Source organism: Solea senegalensis, linkage group LG3 (assembly GCF_019176455.1).
Source record: "Solea senegalensis isolate Sse05_10M linkage group LG3, IFAPA_SoseM_1, whole genome shotgun sequence".
NCBI lineage: Eukaryota > Metazoa > Chordata > Actinopteri > Pleuronectiformes > Soleidae > Solea > Solea senegalensis.
Genome location: NC_058023.1, coordinates 12,885,341 through 12,906,573, shown reverse-complemented (window position 1 = coordinate 12,906,573; position 21,233 = coordinate 12,885,341). Strand labels below are relative to the sequence as shown.

The 21,233-nt window shown below is 40.8% G+C and overlaps 2 protein-coding genes across 4 annotated transcripts; one reads left to right on the top strand and one right to left on the bottom strand.

The window, feature by feature from the left end:
- Positions 1-1,433: 1,433 nt before the first annotated feature.
- LOC122767331 (Y-box-binding protein 2-A-like) lies at positions 1,434-6,791 on the top strand. 2 transcript variants are annotated; one of them, XM_044022809.1, is made up of 10 exons: positions 1,434-1,647; positions 2,375-2,438; positions 2,542-2,575; positions 2,902-2,991; positions 3,089-3,340; positions 3,911-3,978; positions 4,086-4,290; positions 5,103-5,246; positions 5,350-5,424; positions 6,190-6,791. In XM_044022809.1, exons 1-9 carry the CDS (start codon positions 1,566-1,568, stop codon positions 5,383-5,385), a joined length of 975 nt encoding a protein of 324 aa, XP_043878744.1. In that variant the 5' UTR covers positions 1,434-1,565; the 3' UTR covers positions 5,386-5,424; positions 6,190-6,791. The 2 variants fall into 2 exon arrangements, with proteins under 2 accessions (XP_043878744.1, XP_043878742.1); XM_044022807.1 differs by having other exon boundaries at positions 1,442-1,647; positions 3,911-3,999.
- Positions 6,792-7,654: 863 nt separating this feature from the next.
- LOC122767328 (solute carrier family 2, facilitated glucose transporter member 4-like) lies at positions 7,655-19,553 on the bottom strand. Of its 2 annotated transcripts, XM_044022801.1 has the most exons (11): positions 19,139-19,553; positions 17,177-17,272; positions 15,286-15,446; positions 13,318-13,442; positions 12,810-12,925; positions 12,540-12,702; positions 11,291-11,478; positions 10,826-10,930; positions 9,737-9,838; positions 9,455-9,658; positions 7,655-8,991 (listed from the first exon to the last, which is right to left on the bottom strand). In XM_044022801.1, exons 1-11 carry the CDS (start codon positions 19,169-19,171, stop codon positions 8,761-8,763), a joined length of 1,524 nt encoding a protein of 507 aa, XP_043878736.1. In that variant the 5' UTR covers positions 19,172-19,553; the 3' UTR covers positions 7,655-8,760. The 2 variants fall into 2 exon arrangements, with proteins under 2 accessions (XP_043878736.1, XP_043878737.1); XM_044022802.1 differs by lacking the exons at positions 17,177-17,272; positions 19,139-19,553 and adding an exon at positions 16,931-17,144.
- Between the last annotated feature and the right edge of the window lie 1,680 nt (positions 19,554-21,233).

Sequence of the window (21,233 nt, the reverse complement as noted above, 5' to 3'; positions counted from 1 at the left end):
TCTGACATGAAGCAACTGTGTGACCACACAATTTCTTCCAGGATTAATAAAGTATTCTGATTAAATGGACAAATATCAGCAAAATTGCACATTACAGACAGACATCTTTTTTGCAAAGTCCTTAGTCCTCCATTTATTACATTCAACAGTGTCACTATTTAATATTACTAATTCTGACTCGCTGGACCTTTAAAACTGCAGTAGTATAGGTCGTGTGGAGCTTAATCAGCATGTATGAACTAATTTGACATGTTTGAACTGGGGGGGCTGAACGATCTGCATAGTTCAACTTAACGACTCTCTAGACCGGTATCAGCCTCAGAGGTTAAATACCTGGTTCTTTCCACTGATCAGAACTGAAGCCTCTTGGATGAGAGGTGAAACCTATTCAACTTAACTCAAGCAAATGCAGTCGCCCACAGCTAACTACTGAAGAAGATTATGACCTGGATGACTGAGTACCTTCACCGACACGACATGTTTGAATGTAATGGACATTTGTTTCTACTTACAGGTTACACACTACAGCTTTAAGATCTTGTCAGATGCTCATGCCGCACACAGAAAGTGATTTGTTTTGTGTTAAGACAGATGGACACAACAACAACATTGTGGTAGTAAAGTGAGACAGCTGCAAACAGGTTGGAGTATGACTAAAAACAGACACAAACGGTTTCACACTGGAATTCTACTGCTCAATAACAACATGGCCGTTTAGCATTTTGATGGAGAAAATGCTTCTTGTCTCTTGTCTCCAACCCGTCCCTGTGCTGCCTGTGTAAACACATTGAGTGTATGAAAGGCACTTACAAATACAATTATTATTATTATTATTATTAGTAGTAGTAGTAGTAGTAGTAGAAGTATTATCACTATTATTATTATTATTATTATTATCATTATTATGGGTTAAGTAGGTATAGGTATTATAGGTTTTATGCACATGGGGCAGAAGATACAACTAAAGGGGCTAAGCATGGTATGGAAATCAGCAAGTATGGAAACCAGTTTCTGTCATAATTATGAGGAAGTATCTCATTATTATGACTTACTATCTCATAATAACGAGATACTTTGTCATAATTATGACTTACTCACTCATAATAATGAGATATTTTATCATAATTTATGGCTTACTCACTCATAATGATGAGATATTTTATCATAATTATGGCTGACTCACTCATAATAATGAGATACTTTTTCATATTTATGACTTACTATCTCATAATAATGAGATATTTTGTCACAATTATGACCTATCATGTCTTTTCTAGTGGCGTAAACGGGCTTTAATAATAACGAAAAAACACACACACCGTTATAAAATCAAGCTCCTCTCCCTCTTACCTGTCCTCCACCTGTCAATGTTTCCCTCCCAATTGCCCACGGAGCTCAGCCAATCACAGTCCAGCGCCAGGTCCGGTGGAAACCAATGAGGGCGCGGCTTTGGTACGGCAGCACGGGAGGATGTCGGGATAAAAAGTAAGCCGCGCTGGGTAGAAAGTTTCGGGAAGAGCAGGAGGGAGGGGAAGGAGTGAAAGAGTGGTTAACAGACAGCGAGCATGACCGACGCCGAGGCGCAGAGCGCTCCACTTTCGGCAGCGGTTGAGGAGGATAAATCCCAGCCGGAAAGGAAAGTCATAGGTGGGTGTGGAGTGAAAGGAGCTCCCCCTTTTTTATCCACCACGTTTGGTCTGAAGTCAGATTTCTCCTTCTGTTATGTCACTGAACGGTTGCATGTAATGAAACTTGGTTAGAAACATGTTGTCACTGACTGAAGTCATGTGGGAGTGGGAGTCGCTTTGCTGCTTTGACACATGCTGCTTTGTGTGTGTGTGTGTGTATTTGGTTTTACCTGCAGCACGTGTCAAGTGGTTTTACGCGTGTTTAAACAAATGTATGTGGTCTGCTTAAATTGTGTCAGTTTGTACTTTGTCAGCGTTTCTTTTGAATTACTTGTCTGTAAGTGACAGGAAATGGTCATTAAACCCGTGAAAGGTGTTAACACGTGACCTACATTTCCTCCATCAACGGTCACGCGCTCCGTGTAGGTCGTGTACGCGCTACCACAGGTGCAAATAATCTTGAATTTACCAATTAAGAGGTGGTTACGGTGTTTTCGCGTTTATTTATTTTTTCTCCATGAAGATTGAAATATTATAAGTTGGTGACGTGTTTTTATGACTAGTTATGGAGCCTCGTGACCCAATGCAGACCTGGTTTCAAAGTTGAACTGTTAATAATTGACGCGCAGGACGGCACTTATTTCTTGTTGGATTGGCAGCCATTGATAAAAGTAAGATGTCAGGATAATCCTTGAATGGCTGTGTGACAGTACTGAATGTTAATGTGCTATTTGTTGTTGTTGCAGCCACTTTGGTCCAAGGCACAGTGAAATGGTTCAATGTACGTAATGGCTATGGCTTCATAAACAGGTACTTTTTCAAGCCTTATTTTACCTTAACTTTGCATTATGTATAGAACTATTCTAGATAATCTTGATTTGTCTCACAGTAAAAAAAAATGTGTTTCTCACAGGAATGACACTAAAGAAGATGTGTTTGTTCATCAGGTAAGACGAGGGAAGCTTACATTTTAATGTTATATGGATGAGTGAATGAATCATGTTATCAAGCATGATCAATAAGTAAAAATGCCATATTGCTTGCCTTCACACTACAATCCTTGTGATTTTATTTTGGAGTGCCTGAAGGCACGTTTACGGCCATCTAAATATATTCCATGACTGAGTTTTATCATGATTTTATGTTTTGTGGGGTTTCTCAGTACCTGTAAGCTTTCTGAAAATGATTTTTCAGTTTGTGCACATTATCCAATGAAGGTAAAGGACTGTCCTCAACCTAAAAATGTAAAAGCATATTTTTACTGTCCTCTCAGACTGCCATCAAGAAGAACAATCCCAGGAAGTTCCTCCGCAGCGTTGGAGATGGGGAGGTCGTAGAGTTTGATGTGATTGAAGCAGCAAAGGTAGGAACTATGGTGTCCGTTTTTGATGATGAACATAATAAATGAAAACGACTGGTGATGCTGTATTTCTGCGTTGTCACTCGCTGGTGTCCCTCAGGGTTCAGAGGCGGCCAATGTGACGGGCCCGGGTGGTGTTCCTGTCAAAGGGAGCCGCTACGCACCCAACAAACGGCGCTTCCGTCGACGGTTCTTCCCCCGTAGCCCTCGGCCCGATGACCAGAGTACACCTGCTGATGGCCAAGCCCCCGCTGTTGAGGGTGAGGGGTCAGGGGAGAGTGACGGAACGAGACCACCACCACAGCAGCAGCGTCGTCGTAGGCCACCGAGGCCACGACAGGATGTACAAGATGTAAGTTGAAGCGGGGGATGCAAATCAGGGAAATCTCAAAATGGATTTCCCTGATATTTATTTATTTTTTTTTTTTATTTTTTTAAGCCACAAGATTTGCATGTTCAGAACACAACCATTTGGAATTAGATTTGTGTCAATATTATCAAAGCAAGAAGAAATGTACCTCAAAATACACAAATTGCAAATAAAATATGGAATAATCATTCAAAATGATTGTATTTTATTTGGTTAAAAATTCACTTTGTTTGCAATGATCAGAATTTTGCTTGCTCTGACTCTTTTGGGTTTGTGTTCCCTGACTTGTTCGTTTCCTGGTTTTATGTTTGCAATTGTGGAAAACAGAACAAGTTCCAGATGGACAGTGGGAGCAAGCAGTTGCCCCCTGGTGGTTAATACTACTTCTGTTGTACTTCCGGAGCTTCTTTTTTCAAATTGGTAGACTATGTTCATTTTTATGTACAGTGTATGGTAAACCTATTAACCAGGATTTGTTTTGAAAATGAAACTAGATTATTGGAAAACAAACATGCTTGATTACAAGATTGGTTTTGTTGCTTGGTCTGTCAGGGGGAGTCTGAAGAGCAAAGGAATGATGTAGCAGAGGGCAACCAAATGCAGCGGCCAACACGGCGCAGGTTCTGGCGTCCATATCGCAGGTCACTTGACACCATCACCGAAGAGATTGCTTACGCTTCTAGATTGAACAAGTGAATGCATGATTTCTCTGTCCTCGGATCCCTAGACCATTTCGGCCTCGGCCAAAATCCGATCAGGCTGCGGATGACCAGCAGGTTGCAGCTGTAGATCAGGTTGAGGAGCAGGGTGAAGAGAAGCAGTCCGATCCCACCAAGGACCCACAGACTAACGGAGAAGCCGATGAAGGCCAGAAACAACGGCGCCCCTCAAGACGCCGCAGGCAAAGGACTTCTGAGTCGTCTGCCTCGAAAGTGAGTGTTTGTGGCTAGTCGTCTACATCCAGTGTTTTTTGAATGACATGTTTGTGCCAGTTTGTTAAATCCAGATGCCAAACAAATGTACTGAGAAAGTTGAGAAGTTGCCCTTTTAACCTTTTTTATGTTGTGTAGACTGCAAGCAGTGTAGACGATGGAGATGACTCCATCCAAAGCAGTAATGTTTTATTTGAGGCACAATTGATTAATCTGTTGCGTTTATCAAGAAATCATTTTATTGTTTTTGGTCTGTAGAAGGTCTGTCATTTTTGAAATTTGGGAAACAAACGTTCACAACCACATTTAGTTTATTTTTGCAGAGAAGCAAATGAAACCAGAGGAAGAAGAAACATTTTAGTTTATTTTTGATCAAATACTCAAACTGGTGTATTGCCTATATTTTGATCAAGTGGTCTTTAGTTGATGGGATGTTGCAGGAAAAAGTATTATGGGGAAAAAAAAATGTGCTTGAGGAACCAAAAGATCCAGAGTTGGGTTTTTTTGGGTGTCCCCTTTTTTAATGTAAAACATAGTTGAATTGGTTTTCTTGAGCCTCTGTATTTGGGTTTTAATTTAAAGTAATAAAGACTATTTCACAAATACTAAAAGTGTGAGCGGGTATAATACTGAGTTGCTGAAAGATCTATGTAATGTTTGTGCATATCTAAAATGATGAGATTGATGTTTTGATTTGTTGAGCAGTGTACTCCATAGAAGTCCATGTTTCTAGTCAAGGTAATTGTTTCATTTTGGTTGTGTTTGTCAGTGTTTCTATAGCTTTTATTCTTTTCTGCTCACACATCATGCAGAATGATACAGAGAAGTCTGCGTCAGAGCCTGGTACCCCACCTCAGAATTCAAAACCAGGCGACCTGAAATCGGCATTGAAATCTCCAAAGGTCTCTCCTAAAGCCTCTCCCAAATCCCCTCCTGAAATGTCCAAATCACCTGAGGTAAGCAGCTGAACTCTTCATATCCCCCCTTTTTTTTGTGTGTGCGTTATTGCTTGTCTGTGTTGTAACGAGTCATGTTTTGACTGGTCCTACACCACAACAGGCAGCTGCCACAACAGTCCCAGCACCTACAGAGTGACATCAATGAGAGGGACAGTCATGTGACCCTTGGCAAGAGGTGGGATCCCACATTGATGTGGCAAAGGGTGGAACACATGAGGGTGTCGGGGTCTATTTTACAGAGGGCAGGATGACTGACATTAACCAGCTGTTGAGTCACAGGGATTTAATGAGGAGTGGTGGCATTAGAAGGGTTTTAGGTTGAGTCTGTACATGTTTGGACCTAGACTTTGTTTAATACAGGGAACATTTTTGTTCCAACTCTGACAACTTGGATTTAAAAGTAATCCTTAGTTCAGGGATTAGAGGTGTCTTTTTGTTTGACTTCATTCAAACCTGGGTTACCATCCGTCCTCAGTGATCTGATCACACATGGACTACACCAAGTACGACTGTTCTGCAGCTCCTGTGACGTCATCACTCTTTGCAACAACATTCTAATTTTGACAAGTTTGACTGTATAAATGCATCTGTCAGCATGTTTGTGAGAGAAGAGAAATGGAGGGAGAAGGCTGAGTTAATCAAAGCCCTATTAGCATTGAAAAAGGTTTTAACTATTTTATTTTATTTTTAAAGCATGTGACAGTCAGTGGCTGCCTGCGTGAACACTGAATAGGGGTAAAAAAGCTGTGGAAAAGGCGTTAGCAGAGGAGGCAGTCTCGAGTGCACCCTGAAGACACATTGTATGGGACAACTGTACTTGGTGTAACCTGGATGTGATCAGATCTCTCAGGATGGATAATCTCAGGTCTGAAAGGGGTCGTAATGTCTTTATTTCTGTGATGTCTTTGTGCTTTTATTTCCTTTTTTGTTTGTCTTGTAGGTCCGAGGGTTGGAGGGGCTGTCTGGAACTATTTCAGAACATGCGCACTGCTCTCCCCTCCCTGCACTCCTCCATACTCCAACCCTCCTCATCCCACTGTCCTCCCCTCAGGCCTTCCCCCCCCTCATCTTGTATTGTCTCGTCTAGACACTTGACGTTTGGTAGGGAAGAATTTAGATCCTGTAGGGTGCATAGAAATGATTAGAATTTAGAAATGAAAGTACATCTTCAAAAAGGAAACTGGACAATCTGCTTGACAGCCCAGTTGTTCCACCCCCTTTAAAATACTATTTTTCTTTGATTAGATTGGGCTCATCAAGTAGTTTAGAGGAACCTACCTTGATTTTTATTTAACTTAATTTGGTTGAAGAGGGGGAAACCAAGCAGGTGTGAGGCTGGTGGTGCATTATGGGAGTCAGTTTAGTTCCATTACACCTCAGTCGCGTTAAACATGTAACTCCCTTCATTTTCCTCAGTTGAGGATATGTTGAAAAACTCATTTTAGTTTTACTTATTTGTGCTTTTTTTTTTTTTTGAAGGGGATAACGTGCAATCTTGTTGCTTAAAAATGCTAATTAATAAATCATGTGTGCAAATCTCAATTCAGTTGTCATTTCTAAACCCAACAGCTTTACACAAACATTAGAGTTTTTAAAGGAATACCTCACTGATCTGCATTTAGCTTTGTATTATTAGAATAGGGGTAGTATTTTTGAAAAATTGTGCTTCCCAACCTCAGTTTCCCCTGAGTTGGAATATTTTTGTTTTCTTTGTTACGTGTCCACCAGTGACACTTGGTTAGCAAAGATGACGGACACTGTTTACATTCTGGAAATGAGGTCCCGTCCCCTTACGAGTGGGTCTAAAAAGTGCACAATTGGTGTTGCAGTTTCAAGCTTCAGACCAAGGTTTGGACCAAGTGTCACTGGTGGGCACGTAATGAAAATATATCCCAACTCAGGGGAAATTGAGGTTGAGAACCACCATTTTTCAAAATGATTACCCCTATTCTAATAATACAAAGCTAAATGCAAATCAGTGAAGTATTCCTTTAAGTCTGTTTATGACAGATGACTCCAAAGGCATCTTGGGTAACATTATATACATCCTTTTACTCGCATGTCTACGGTATCAATATTCATTCTATACATTACAGGTCCCCCCTGAACTTGTTACAGATATTCAGTACAAGTGATGCACACTGGTCCATTGTGTAAGAATTGGTGACATCTAATGAGACTACAGATTTAGGAAAAAAATAAAATCTCCTGCGCACCCCTCCCTCTACCGAGTCTGTCAGGGAACTACGGGGGCTTTCACATATCAAAAAGGATGCGTCTTTGTTTGCATATTAAGTTTCTGCCTCTTGTCCATTAAAGCTGCTGTAGAAATATGACGGTGTAAGATAGTGGCCTTCAAAAAGCAGGGCCGTTGCCTGAAGTACATACAAGTCATTTTCTAAGGCTTAAAAAACCAAAGGACCTTTATTCATACAACATGCTTATGTGCAGTATAATCTAATTGTGCCAATAAACCCTCCTAAATGTTACACACTGGACCTTTTTAATGGAACAGACAGCAAAGGGCACACATGACAGGCCACCAGAAAAATGTGACACTTGATATAAATCTCTACACATGCAGCCTCTCAAGATTGCACTTCTAGTTGCATAATATTAAGCTTCTGTTTACTAACCCAAACACCTGCTATTGTGTATAAAGAATTAAAGAGCTTAGACCCTCACACCCTTAAAACAGTAACCAAACGACACACTATGTACACACAAAGTAGTAGTAAAATAGACTGCTTCATTAATTAAATAGTATTTCTACAGGTTGTGCAATGAGTTTCTTGATCTATAAAAAATACTTGGTTAAGGCACTTTGCCTTAGTGTTAACTGGGAATACACCTCATGATTAAAACCCAGTTTAGCCCCCTCTGGGGGGGTTAGATCACCATGGAGTGTTGGCATTATAGTGGATTGAAGTTTTTCATTGCTCATTTTTAAATCTAACACACAATTAGAAAAAAACTTTTAAAATGTTTTTTCCATATACTTGGAGGAATATGAAAATACAAACACCAAAGCATTAAATTGAAAAACTCAAACTGCGTCTGTGTGATTAAAATCTTGTTCCTTCCAGTTGAATTTAGAGCCATTTAAAGTTGTGTTGTCTCTTTTCAACAAGAGCAACTCCATGCTTATATATTATCCTATTTTTGTAAATAAAGTGCAGGAAATCCTTCTCTCTCCCTTGACAGTGTTGCAGCCAGCTGAGTCGTTTCTTATGTGTGTCATCTGTCGACTCTTTAAATGTAAGTTTTTATTTTTATTAGCCTTTGTTGTGACACAACTCTTCTCTATTAACCTTGAATAGCAGTGGTACCAACAAAGGACAATTCAAATGCACCCAAACTGTCACACACCTTAAACACTGCTTTGGCGTCACAATCCATGTGCATATAAAGGTAAATCTCAATATACATGTCATAAAATTCATGTTTGGAGTCAAATACATTCACACAGTTCATCCACAGCTTTACTCAGTTCTGTTTCTCTTCAAGCTCTTCAGTTTATGCTTTCTTCGCCCAAGTAGTCCATCTCGGTGCTGGGCTTGTCCATGTCCATGTCCATGTCCATGTCCATGTTCATCATCCCTCCCGCAGAGGAATGGTGGAAGGTCGCTGAGATCTGGTCAAAGGTCTTTCCCCGCGTCTCTGGCACCCGGAAGAATGTGAAGATGAGGAAGAAGAGGAGGAGTGCTGCGAAGATTAGGAAGACGTATGGCCCACAGAGCTCCTGGAGGACGGGGAAGATAACACATTGCATCATGGATGTGCGCAGATAGGTCCTCTGTGGTGCTCAACCACCTGCCATTTTGTCCACTGACCAGGTGAGGGCTTCTTTTTGACATTTCATTGCTTCTTCTAATTTTGCTCGGTGTCCAATACTAAAATGACTGTAAAATTATGATTTAAAGTGTGACTTTGTATTTCATTTTATATTTTATTTTAAAGCACCCACAGGAACAGTTCTCAATTGAAAGAGTGTAATTTCTGCCAGACAGTAGCAATTGTTATTTGGTGTAAACCTGATATTTAGTGGGCCTAAACATTTGCATCCAAGTGTATGGTCATTGAAATAAATATGTAACTTCTGCCCCATGAATTAACCCTTTGCATGCCACGACTTTACATCCCCAGGGCAACTGCACGGGAAGTCATCAGTTGTCATTTTATACCAGGATCTAAATAATACTCACAGCGACATATTGGAAGCCCATGCCAATGATGAAGTTGGCCGTCCAGTTGGAACAACCAGCCACAGCCATTGCAGCCGGTCTCGGGCCCTGAGAGAACAACTCGGCTACGAAGAACCAGGGAATGGGACCTGGACCGACCTCAAAGAAGGCGACAAAACCAAAGATGGCCAGCATGCTGATGTAGCTCATGAAGGGTACACTCTCCTGTCAGGAGGAAGAAGACCACGTTTTCAGAGGTTTGTGGAGTGTTGAGGTAAACGTTATGTTCTTTGGGAGACTGACCAGTAAAGCCAGAGCTATCGTCATGATAATGGCACAGATGCACATTCCTCCCAGTCCGAGCATGTGGAGTGTCCGGCGACCCATCCTCTCCACCAGGAAGAGCTGTATATCAGAAAATAACACTTTTAGCCAATGGGGATTTAAGATTAAACAGCATAGGAAATGATTACAACAGACTATTTGTTCCTTAAATGCCCTTTTATTCACATATAAAGCTCTTAATAGTATACTGTAGCACCTACATTGTTGTGTCTACTGTGACATTTCATGATTTCTTTGTCAAATGGAGCAATGAAACCAGAAAAAACTCACACTGAAGAAGCTGAAAAATCTGAAAGCTTGTTTTACTGATACAAAAAATAACCTAAATCTGAATAACCGATTATCATAAATGATTAATTTAGTAATCATAATAATCTTTGCAGCCCTAATTTGTATACATTTTTCTTATTTCTGTACTTCTGTATTTATTATGCATGAAACATTCTTTATAAATACTATTATTATTACTACAGTATTGGGGGGGGTTCTGTACTGGGTAACTTTTACTTTTCTGTTCACCCTTTTCCTTAAATGCTGATTTAGTGTCGGTCTTTGCCATTTTAAAGTACTCTCTCACCTTCAAGGTAAATACATGAAGAAATCAATAATCTTCTGAGAAAGTCTGAGAATGCCACCATTCACCTCAAACTTTTATTATTTTTGTTATTGATATTATTATTGTTATATTTCAGCCAAATTTCACAACAATTCATCCAGCAGTCACTGAGATCCAGTATGTGAGAGTGGCGCAGCCTTGCGGCTAACTAGTCTAAAATAAAATCACTTTACTCTTTTAATGATATTGAAACTTCTCGACTTGCCAAAACAAACTTGGATGTCGAAATGTTTGCGATTTGAAGGATGGTGGCCGGCCTCGGCTGTTAACTTATTTGTGCTCTGATAACACTGTTAAACAGTAATAGACACTCAGGCTCATTGATAGAGCAGAGCAAGACTGTTCGAGTTCAAAATGAAAATTTGACACCAATGTAGGAAAAAGAGAACATGGACAAACAAAGGTGAAGGTGTGTTGTTGTGATGACTCACTGAAACAACAGTGAAGGCACAGTTCACCACACCAGCTCCTATAGTGGCATAGACCGGACTCTGGACTCCTGCATTCATAAATATAGTGGTGGAGTAGTAGAAAATCTGCCAAAGGAATAAACAGAATAAGTCAATAATTAGACAGAGCTGATTCCTGTTTTGACAGATTCAACCATCAGGTTTCTTTATCACATTAAACATGTTGAAATAGTGTCAGTGGATTAATGGGCCCTTTGCACAGCAGCCATTTTGGCAGGAAAAAGCACAGGTGCTACAGTTTACACATTAACGATGACTCTGTTCAGCCCTAGGTTCAATTCACACAAGTCAATTGAAGTCAATTCACAACACCTGTTGTTTCCCCCTCTGCGACCTGTCAAAATGGCTGCTGCACAAAGGGCCCATTGTGGTAACTAAAAGCAATGTTTAATTTGAAAAAAAAAAAAAAAAGGAACCCAAACTCACCGCGTTGACCCCGGACAGCTGCTGTGAGAGCTGCAGCAGGATGGAGATGATGATGGGCTGGCGGTAGAGTGGAGAGCGAAAAAGCTCCAGGATGGACACCTTCCTCTCCATGTCCATCCGCCTCTTCTCCTCCTTCATCTCTGCCAGCATGTCGCCCACCTCCTGCCTGCCCGTTAACCGCCTCAAACCTGCACACAGGAGGTGTGCAAGGAGTGAGCGTTCACACTGGACCAACATGAAGGTGCTCCACACGTCAAACTCATTTTTAGTTCCGGGGCCACATACAGCACAATTTCATCTCAAGTGGGCCGGACCAGTAAAATAAAAGCATAATAACCTATGAACATGACATTTCTTGAGAAAAAAAGTGAATTTTTCTATTATTCCTAGGTTTACCATTTACACGTGGCTCTATAAAGGCACAAATATTTAGTCACAGGTATCTGGAAGTGAAAAATATAGTATTTCACATTCTAATTCATAACAAATTCATCCTGTGGTCCAGATTGGACCCTCTGGTGGCCCCTGATATAGGACTTAAAATGGCCATGATGTGTTGTCGGAGAATGAGGAAACATGTTTAGTTGAAATAATATAGACTAAATAAACGTTCATTTATAAAAATAAAACATGTGTTTGTGCATGAACACAGAGTTAACACTGGGTTAAAGTGCCTACTACACAAGGATTTACACTTCCCACTTGTTAAATATGGGTTTTGTCAGGCAACACCAAGATAATAATAATGTAATTGAGGGGTCCTATTAAACATATCACATAACTTAACCTTTGTTAGTTGACTGAGGGTCCCATCAAGACACTAGGGGTGAGTAACATAGCCTCAGGGGCCTGTAAAGACATCACATACTATCACATACAATAACAAAGAATAATAACATAGTATTAATAGTGTATTTAGTGTGGCCATATATTTCAATAATGATCAGTGCTTTTCAACAGCAACAGCAACAGAAAGTAAACAATGTAGGACATAACAAAAAGCTGGTTAGATTATAGTAAACACTCACCAGCCTCTTTATTAGATACACCAGACAGCCATACTTCAGTGTCAGTCATGTTAATGTGTGACTGATAAGTGTTGAAGAAAGTTCTAATAATCCTCAGCTTTCCCTTTAATAAATCTTATAATGTCCCATCGTATGGATGCAATTTAGATGTATCCTCATCAACACCACACAATGAGATTGTGTGTGATAGGTGATGAAAGACATGAAACGAACATGCTCACCGCTCTTGGCGTGGTGTTCGCGGCAGCGGACGATGTAGAGGAACCTAGGACTCTCGGGGCAGAAGGGAAGCAGAGCCATCTGAAGTACAGTCGGCACGATGGTTAAACCCATCAGAACAGGCCACAAGTGCTCGCTGCCCAGTAATGAATCCAGGCCCAGAATCTGCACAAGGAGAGGAGAATAACACGGGTCCTTGTTGACATATAGGACAATGGACGAGGAAAAGGATTCAAATATCCTTCCATCAGCATCACAGTGTGCTGTCGTACCTGTGCAATGAGAATCCCAGTGACTATAGCCAGCTGGTGCAGTGTGCCCAGTGCTCCTCTCAGACTGGTGGGGGCAATCTCCCCCACATACATCGGTGTCAAACCTGACACCAACCCTGCAGAGAGGAGGAGTCATAACATGACAGGCAGAACATTCATATCTTGCAAGAAAACGATGACTCAGTGAAAGACGTTTTAAGGGGAATATCACTGTTCTAAGCCCAGAGTAATAACTTTATTTTACAAATGGAACAACTGTATAGAGGAAATGACATAAAATAGAACATTACATTTAAAAAAGATTAACAAACTGGTGGATTGTATGATTTGATACAGTGTGAGATTTTAAATTTGTTTTTGTTTGTTTTGCTTTTTTCCATTATACTGTTTTGAATGTTTGGAAGAAAAAGAAAGAAAGAACAAACAAACAAACAAACTTACTTCCATATGCACTAAACTCTTATTTCAAATGTACCCATACAGAACAGGACAGTGGGTTGTTACTCACCACAGAAGGCCCCGATGATGAAACGTCCGAGAATCATCATTTCAAAGGAGCCGCAGAGCTTGGACATTCCCATCAAGCTTCCACCGATGAAGGCAAACATGTTGTTTATGAGCATGGCTTTCCTCCTGCAGAAACACACACATACGGCTTAATTCCAATATTGCTTCTCATAGATTCACATCTGTCGTGAAGTAAGTAATCATCATTTTAAAAATACAGTGGAATTTGGGCTTTTTGATGATAACAGTGACACAGAGTGTATGCTGAAGTTCAAATAATTATCCATGCAGTCATTCAGGAGAATAACATCATCACTTGAATTTACAAATTCCATCCATTCACGAGCTGGTTTGTCTTCACACTAGTCTTAGTGCTAGTCTTATTTCAGACACCAGAGGGCACTGTTGCACAAAATTATACTCCACTCTTTCAGTCCATGCTTGAAACTCTCAGTTCCACACTTGGACTTTTAATGGCTTCTAGTTGAGCTGAAGTCAACATAAAAAAAGTAAAGGTCCAGAGTATGAAATTGAATATAATTGTGTGTAGTCGCTTTATAATAAATATTGTTTGGTTTTGTAGCTGCATGGAGTTTGCATGTTTTACCCATGTGTGCATGGGATTTCTCTGGGTTCTCCACTTTTCTCCCACTGTCCAAAAAGATTTGCAGATTTGGGGAGGTGTGAGTGTGGACGGTCTCTGCGATGGACTCCACAGGAGGGCCACAGGGGGCACTGGTGCCAATCCCAGCTGACAGCTAGTCCATCACAGGCCCACATAGAGACAACCATTCACTCTCACACCTATGTTCAGTTTAGAGTGTCCAGTTTGCCTAATCCCCCAAATCTTTTAGACCAGAGAACCCACAGAAATCCCACATACACCAGGGAAGAACATGCAACTCCAATGCAAAGGCCCTTGTTCTGGACCAGTCACAAACCCCGGGCCTTCTTGCTACAAAGGCAAGAGTGCTAACCACTACACCAACCAAAAAAAACCCCGGAAACTTGTGATTGAGACCATTAATTCCTTTGGAAAATGTTATAAATCACATGGGATGTAGAAGCCACAAAGCCCTATGGTATGTACCGCCATAGTTCCCTGACATGTGTCACTATTCATTGTCACAAATTCTGACCTTTCAGTGAATAAACAATGGACTGAACACACTGTAAAGTTGTAGAAGTGAATCTGCTCCCCCTCAACCCCATCTTCAGCTCCTTCTGTTCTCACTGGGCAGCCGGTGTGGACAGTGGAAGACCTTGCCCTCAGTGCACTCTAGTGCATTCCCCCCACCACCCAACTTTCCTCGTGACCCAGTGCTGCCAGCTCTGAGAAGATCGTCTTTCACTCAGTGGAAGATGTGGGCTCAGGATTGCATCGCAACTCAAATTACAGCAGGAAAGTGGGTCAACGTGGAGCATCTGGGGCACTGAGTGAAACTGGAAAATTGGAAGCCATTTTGGATCCATGCCAAGGTAGATAGGAGATACTCATAAAGCTATAAACACTAAAATTGTTTTACGACTTACTACTATGTCATTTGCCATTATTACTTAAAATATAATAGGTCAGTTATAGACATCACTCTCATCTGGACATCCCACTGCAGTCACAATCCCTCTTCCTGTTCAGAATTCAATTAATCAGACTTTCTTTACACATCATTTTTCATGTAAAGTAATGTAACTTGACAGAAAACAAAACAGACGAAACAATGAATCATCTTCAAATTGAAAATGCAGTTTAAGGCTATGCAACTTGCAACCTGCAAAGGCTGAAACTGACTTCTTCAATTTTAATTAATCAAATGTTGTATGTCCATATAAATGTCACCCATACAGTACATGTTGGCTGACATTTGTATATTTAGGTTCTCATTCTTGTATCAGAACACACAGTAGGATTCGCAATCCTTGTCAAATAATAAATCCTCCTGCAGAGATTCAGAGGACATGTTTTCCCTACCTGCCCAGCCATTCCGAGACAAAGCCCACGCAAAAGGAGGAGAGCATGCCTCCGATGGAGAAGATGGCCACAGACAGGGACCAGAGGGAGGTGAGGGTCCCTGAGGGGATGGGCTCTCCATACCGATGCACCCATGTAGCATTGTATTCTGCCTCAATGATCTGTAGAAGAAACAGTTGACATTTAACAGACATTCAAACATGGTAGGCTGAGGTATGAAGCGTAGAGACTGTTCTCTGTCACACTGAGAGTCACTTGGTTAGAGATGTGGAACATCTGCAGTCTCGTATCCTCCCGTATTTCTATTTTAAACAAACGTCCACTTATGCACTTCACTTCCGTTTTTATTTGTGTGTTATTTAAGCTTGCATTTGCTCAATGTTGGACAGGTCTGTCACTTTTTCCTGATAACTGACCGATTTGAGTTTTATTTCCATAGACTTTAGTTGGAGTGGTTCTCGCTTGTGTTAGTTTCCTGTTTTACTTTGTTGGTTATTTAGTTTTACTTCCTGTTGACTTTCTGTCCTGTCGGCCCTAATGTGATTCACCCGTGTCTTCTGAGTTCCAAGTGTATTTAATCTCTTTGCTCCTCAGTGTTCATTCTCTTCTGTTAGCTCCTGTTCACATGCGTTCTGCTCCCTGTTCCCAGTGTCTCAGCTGCCTGTGTTTGAAGGTATTTCCCTGTTCATGTTTCATTTTCAATAATCTCATCCTGCCTTGGATTTGTTTTTGTGCCATTTTGTGCTTATTTTATTTTGTTAAAGACTGCATTTGGAGTATGTACTGACGTGTGTGATGCTGTGGTTTTCTTTTATTAATTCATATGCATAAATGAAAAAAAAGTACTAAACTAATATACACTAGTTAAAACAATGGACACTGAAACCCCCCCCCCATGCTGTGATCAAAGAATGCTCCATTGACTCTTAAGGTAGTGATTGATATAGTACAGAATGTCACCAGAGCATTTCCTTTTCCTTTTGTATGCAGTTAATGACACCAAATGTTTTGATTCAACAAGATGACATTTTATAAAATACTGACATCCAGATGAATAATAAAAGAGTATCTTCTTTTATATATATAAAAAACAAACCCTATAGAATTCAAATAGATATTTTCACTCGATCAGACTAAAATATAACAGAAAAATACTGAACTGACCTGGCTTTAAAAGTTGGCACGTGGGCAAAAGCTGCAAACTGTATATTTAAATACTTAACATATCGTTGTTGTTGTTGTGTGACTCAAAGGATCAGTGTGCAATATTTAGTGCAATGAAGGGGAGGGTAAAATTATCTTTTCTTTTTAATTATTATTATTTACAGGTGATGATAAATTAATGAAAACATAATTCTGAATGTTGAATTCAACCATAAGCAGTGATTTTAAAACCTAATGGTCCAACTTTGTCGCAAAAGTTTCTCTCTGATTGAGGAAAAAACTACTGTAAAAATACTAAATCACCTCAACATGACTCAGCTCATATGTTTGTTTGTTTTTTCTTGAAAAAAAGAGACACAGGTTCAGACGGTTTCTGTTCTCAGAGACTAAACAGAAGCAACACATTAACATCAACAGCAACAAACATCCCCAAAGGTTTTGCACTAACTCTCAGTCACACCACCCGTCTTCCCTTCTATACCTTCATCTTCCTTCTCTTTGCATGGACTGACTTGACTTCACAGCATCACGTGCCGTGACCATCAGGGCAGGATGTTGTGGCATCAAACACGCCACCGTGTAAAATCAGGGAATAACGAGAAAACAACTCGGTTGACAACTGAACACATGCCACTGTGTTGCATGAACCAACACTTCTATTTACAGTATCTCGTCTCTTAATTCCAGACTTGAACTGGCTTGTTTTCTTTTTGTTTGTTTGTTTTACCTTCTGAGGGGCATTGATGACACCAATGTTGTATCCGAACTCCAGAGATCCCAGCACAGCGGTGAAGACGGAGAGTGCAAGGGTTCCAGTAACTGTCTGCAGCAAAAACACACACATACACACACACACAAAATCATATAATCGCCATCAAGAGTGAGTAATATTATGTGTTTTTGTAAAAACAGCACTTAAGCAGGATCGATCACAGTATACACTTACTTAAGAGCCCCACTGATCAACTAAATATAACCGTGATCCAGATGAAAGACCATGTCAGTGACTTCACTGGCCACTTTAATGTTATGTTAATGCCTGAACTTTAACTTCCCTCTAGTTTCCCATCAGGCTGCAGGCACCTGTCTCCAAGGTGACAGACGAGACGACCTTGGGGAGATAAAGTCCTCCCCATCCAGTGAAGTGTGTTTAAATCTCAAAGAGCCTTTTCATAAGTGACAGATTATAGTTTACACTCAGATCTTTGTCTAAAGCAGAGAAGTACTGGTGATTTGATATTCTATTAAAGCAGCCGGACAAAGACAAGATATATATATTTTTAAGTGTTAATATCAACTGTTAAATCAAAGGGCTTTAAAGCAATCATTTAAAAATAAATATGTGATCAATCTGTTCTGTTTTTATTTTTTCCCCCACAAATGTTTCTTAGGCTACACGGCGGAGCACTGGCAAGCATTGTTTCCTCAACAAAAAGGTCACCAGGTTTGAATCCCAGTGGACTTTGCATTTATTTTCTGCCCATGTGTATGCAGGTTTTCTCCAGTTACAGTCCAAAGACATGCAGTTTGGAGATTGGGTTAAGTGGACACTCAAAATCGACTATAGGTGTGAATGTATGTTCGTCTCTGTGTGAGTTTGCCCGAGGAGGAGGATAAAGTTTCTATGGTGCCTTGACCTTGCTGTGTTGAGTCTGTAGATAAGTGCTGTTTGGTATTAATGACCCAAAACAAAAGGGCGCTTGTTTCCTTCTGTCCTTGCAGAAAAGGTAAAACAATAGAAGCCAGCGTTTTTATGCTCCATTACACTTCACCTTAACTGTGTTTGTACTCATCTGGCATAAATCCTGCCTTTATTAACATGGTTAGCAGCAATTCAAACAGAAGGGCACATCAAAATATATAGCATTTTAACATGAACTTCTCATACTGTGCAGTTCGATCAATAGAAAATGTGATCTTTGACTTAAGGCCAGATCATCTAGGGAATCAACCTGCTCATTTCTACAGCAGCTAAAGGCAACTTTAAAGAATGATCATTTTGTGAAATGATGCTTCCAGATATAGATCAAATTCTGCAGAATCAACGGAATAAAACGAACTTCAATACAACACTGTTGCTATTGTTAATGAGGACAGTGAACCTGTCAAACTGTGGCCTTACAAAACCAACAACACTGCGCTGTGACCTGTAAACGGAGCTATTTGCATGGTCAAGGTCAAACTTAGAACTAAATAAGGGCCGAAGCCCTGTCAGAAGAGGGCTGGTGTGAGTTTTTCTTGCTGCTAAAACAACATCATCTATTGTTTCTGGAGGTTGCTGCAATTCCGCACATATTAATGCTGATTCTTATCATCAGTTTGTACCTTGTGTTTTTTGTTATAACTGGTCATTTTCAACATCGTGTGAGTGCGTTTAAAGCTGTGAGACGTCCTTGCCAATTATTTAATTTAATATTCCAAATAAATGTTAGTTTCTACCCGATCAGTCAGTTAAGATTTGCTTCTTCTTTTTTTAATTGGGTGAGGCAAATTGCAATTTGTCACACCCAAGACTGAGACCTCAATGACATTATCTGGGTATGACAGTGACAACGCCGTGCGTAAAACCTCTCCGAATAAAAACACGACGCACGGAGCAAAAGTGAAATGCACAAACGGCTTTTCGAAGAGCACGCGGATTTCCAGATCCGTTTTGAGAGTAATGAAGAATATCACTAGATAAATTTACCTCCCCTCCGAGTTGCTGAAACCCGGCCGGCATGACTTTGACGGCTCCAGACACGCAGTTGGAGTCGCAGTGACAGATGCGTCAAGTGCCAAATGGAGACAAGTGAAACTCCTCCACAGGGACAACAATCCCCAAATTAAGTCTGGAGCACTTCAGCACCAAAAAACTTATGGGAAAGTAAAATCCAAACGGGAGAAAGAGAGTGAACAACCCGGTGCGTCCTGTCCTGCGCCTTCTTTGAACTGTGTGAGTCAGTCCTGGGAGAGACGAACACCCACGTGCACACCTCCGAGGGGGGGAGATAGGGGAGTGAAGGGTGAGGCTGTTAGTCCACAGAGGCCCGATCTTAAGGTACTGCGACAGAACAGAGGACGATTCTCCTGACCTTAACTGCCATTGGCTGGAGATGAAAGGGGAGAGAGAGCATGTGTTCAGTGACCAAGAGAAGACTGATGGGACCTGACAGACAAGGGAGTCTGGTCTTTCTTATACTGCTGTGTAAGAGGTGAAGCACTTACTAAGACACGTGTGTTTACATTTTAAGATTCCCTTTTAAATCACTAACACTTTTTCTGCATCTGGAAGATTGTTAGTGGCCAAATTTGGTCTCAAGTGGGGCCAAGTTTTGTGAGCAATGTGATATCAACTGCTCTTTACAACAGAAGTAGAATGGATAAATCAAAACTAACAAAGTAGATCGCTTTCCTAACCTACATGTAAGGACTTATCTTTCTGTGTATAAAGTGTATAAAGAATAAAGGAATAAAGAAGAATGACATTCTTCTTCGTATGTGAAGGCTAGTTTCTCAGAGCAGCACTTGGAAAAGACATTCTTTAGTCTCTCCCATTAGAAGTCATCAATAATTCTAACACACTGGACCTTTAAACTTCTTCTTCACACAATTTTTTGCTTCTTATAATTATAATTAATAGATTTCTCTTTGCTCTTGGTGTTTGAATTTTTATAATATTTACGGATTCCTCTTTTCATTGATACACTCTGGCTGTTGGGACTGTGGGATGTTACGTATTGCTGCACCTCCTGTCTTTGTTTTCCTGTGGGGGAAAACATAACATTCTAAATGTGATGCAGCTAACTCATTTATTAAAGGTACAATATAAAGGCTACATGGATCCAAAGGTGCTGGACCTCAAGTGAACCCAAACCGGAGTACAACATGCACCAAGCTATGACTCAACATTTCTCATAGGGGCTCGTCTTTGACTGCCCGGTTGCCATTGTCTGTCTTCCTGACAGCCACAAATCCCTGTCTATTTCAGATCACATGCCAAAGAGGTCACACACCACAGCTCACCCTGCAGCGTACATCCTCCCCCTCTTTTACACAACAAAGCTTAATCCTCGTCCAACAGGCAACAGGTGGACCCTAAATCTGGAAGCTGCCACTACCTGAGTTTGCAGTGTAGGTGTGGTGAGGAGAGGTTTGTGGACAGGAGTGATTGTGTGTTATAGAATCTGCCAAAAGTTCAGGGGAAAAAGATCTGCTCTTGGTATCTAAATAAAAGGATACAAGCCCATCCCTTGCAGACACACCCCCACCTCACGTCACACTCTCCCTGCTTTTTCCTTTTGCTGCCATCATACGCACACAGAGAAAGAGTGTGGGGAAACGATACTTGACACCCATCATGCACAGCCGAGGCCCCTGAACACAGTCAACCGTGCGTCGGTGGCTCTTACTAAATGTAGAGAAACTTTACACTGTCAGAACAGTGGCGTACAGTTCCAGCCAGCATGGTTACACAAGGAGAGACAGATATAGATATGACATTTAAACAAAAATATTGCATGTATTCATTCAGAGAACAATGACGGAATGACAAGTTTAGGAGTAGAAAGGGTATAAAGGAGCACATGCACACAACAGTTGGCGCCAAAATCCTCTGTTCAGCACATTATTATCACAAAATGTCACCTGTGATGTACCCAAGCGGGAAACTGGTGCATGTTTTAAACACACACAGGTCAGTACAAGGAGGTACAGTATTCACACCAGTGAGGTCAGCAAGTTCAAAATCATGCTATAGTAAATTGACTTGCATGATGGATGGCTGGTGTGCTGTGTGTGTGTGT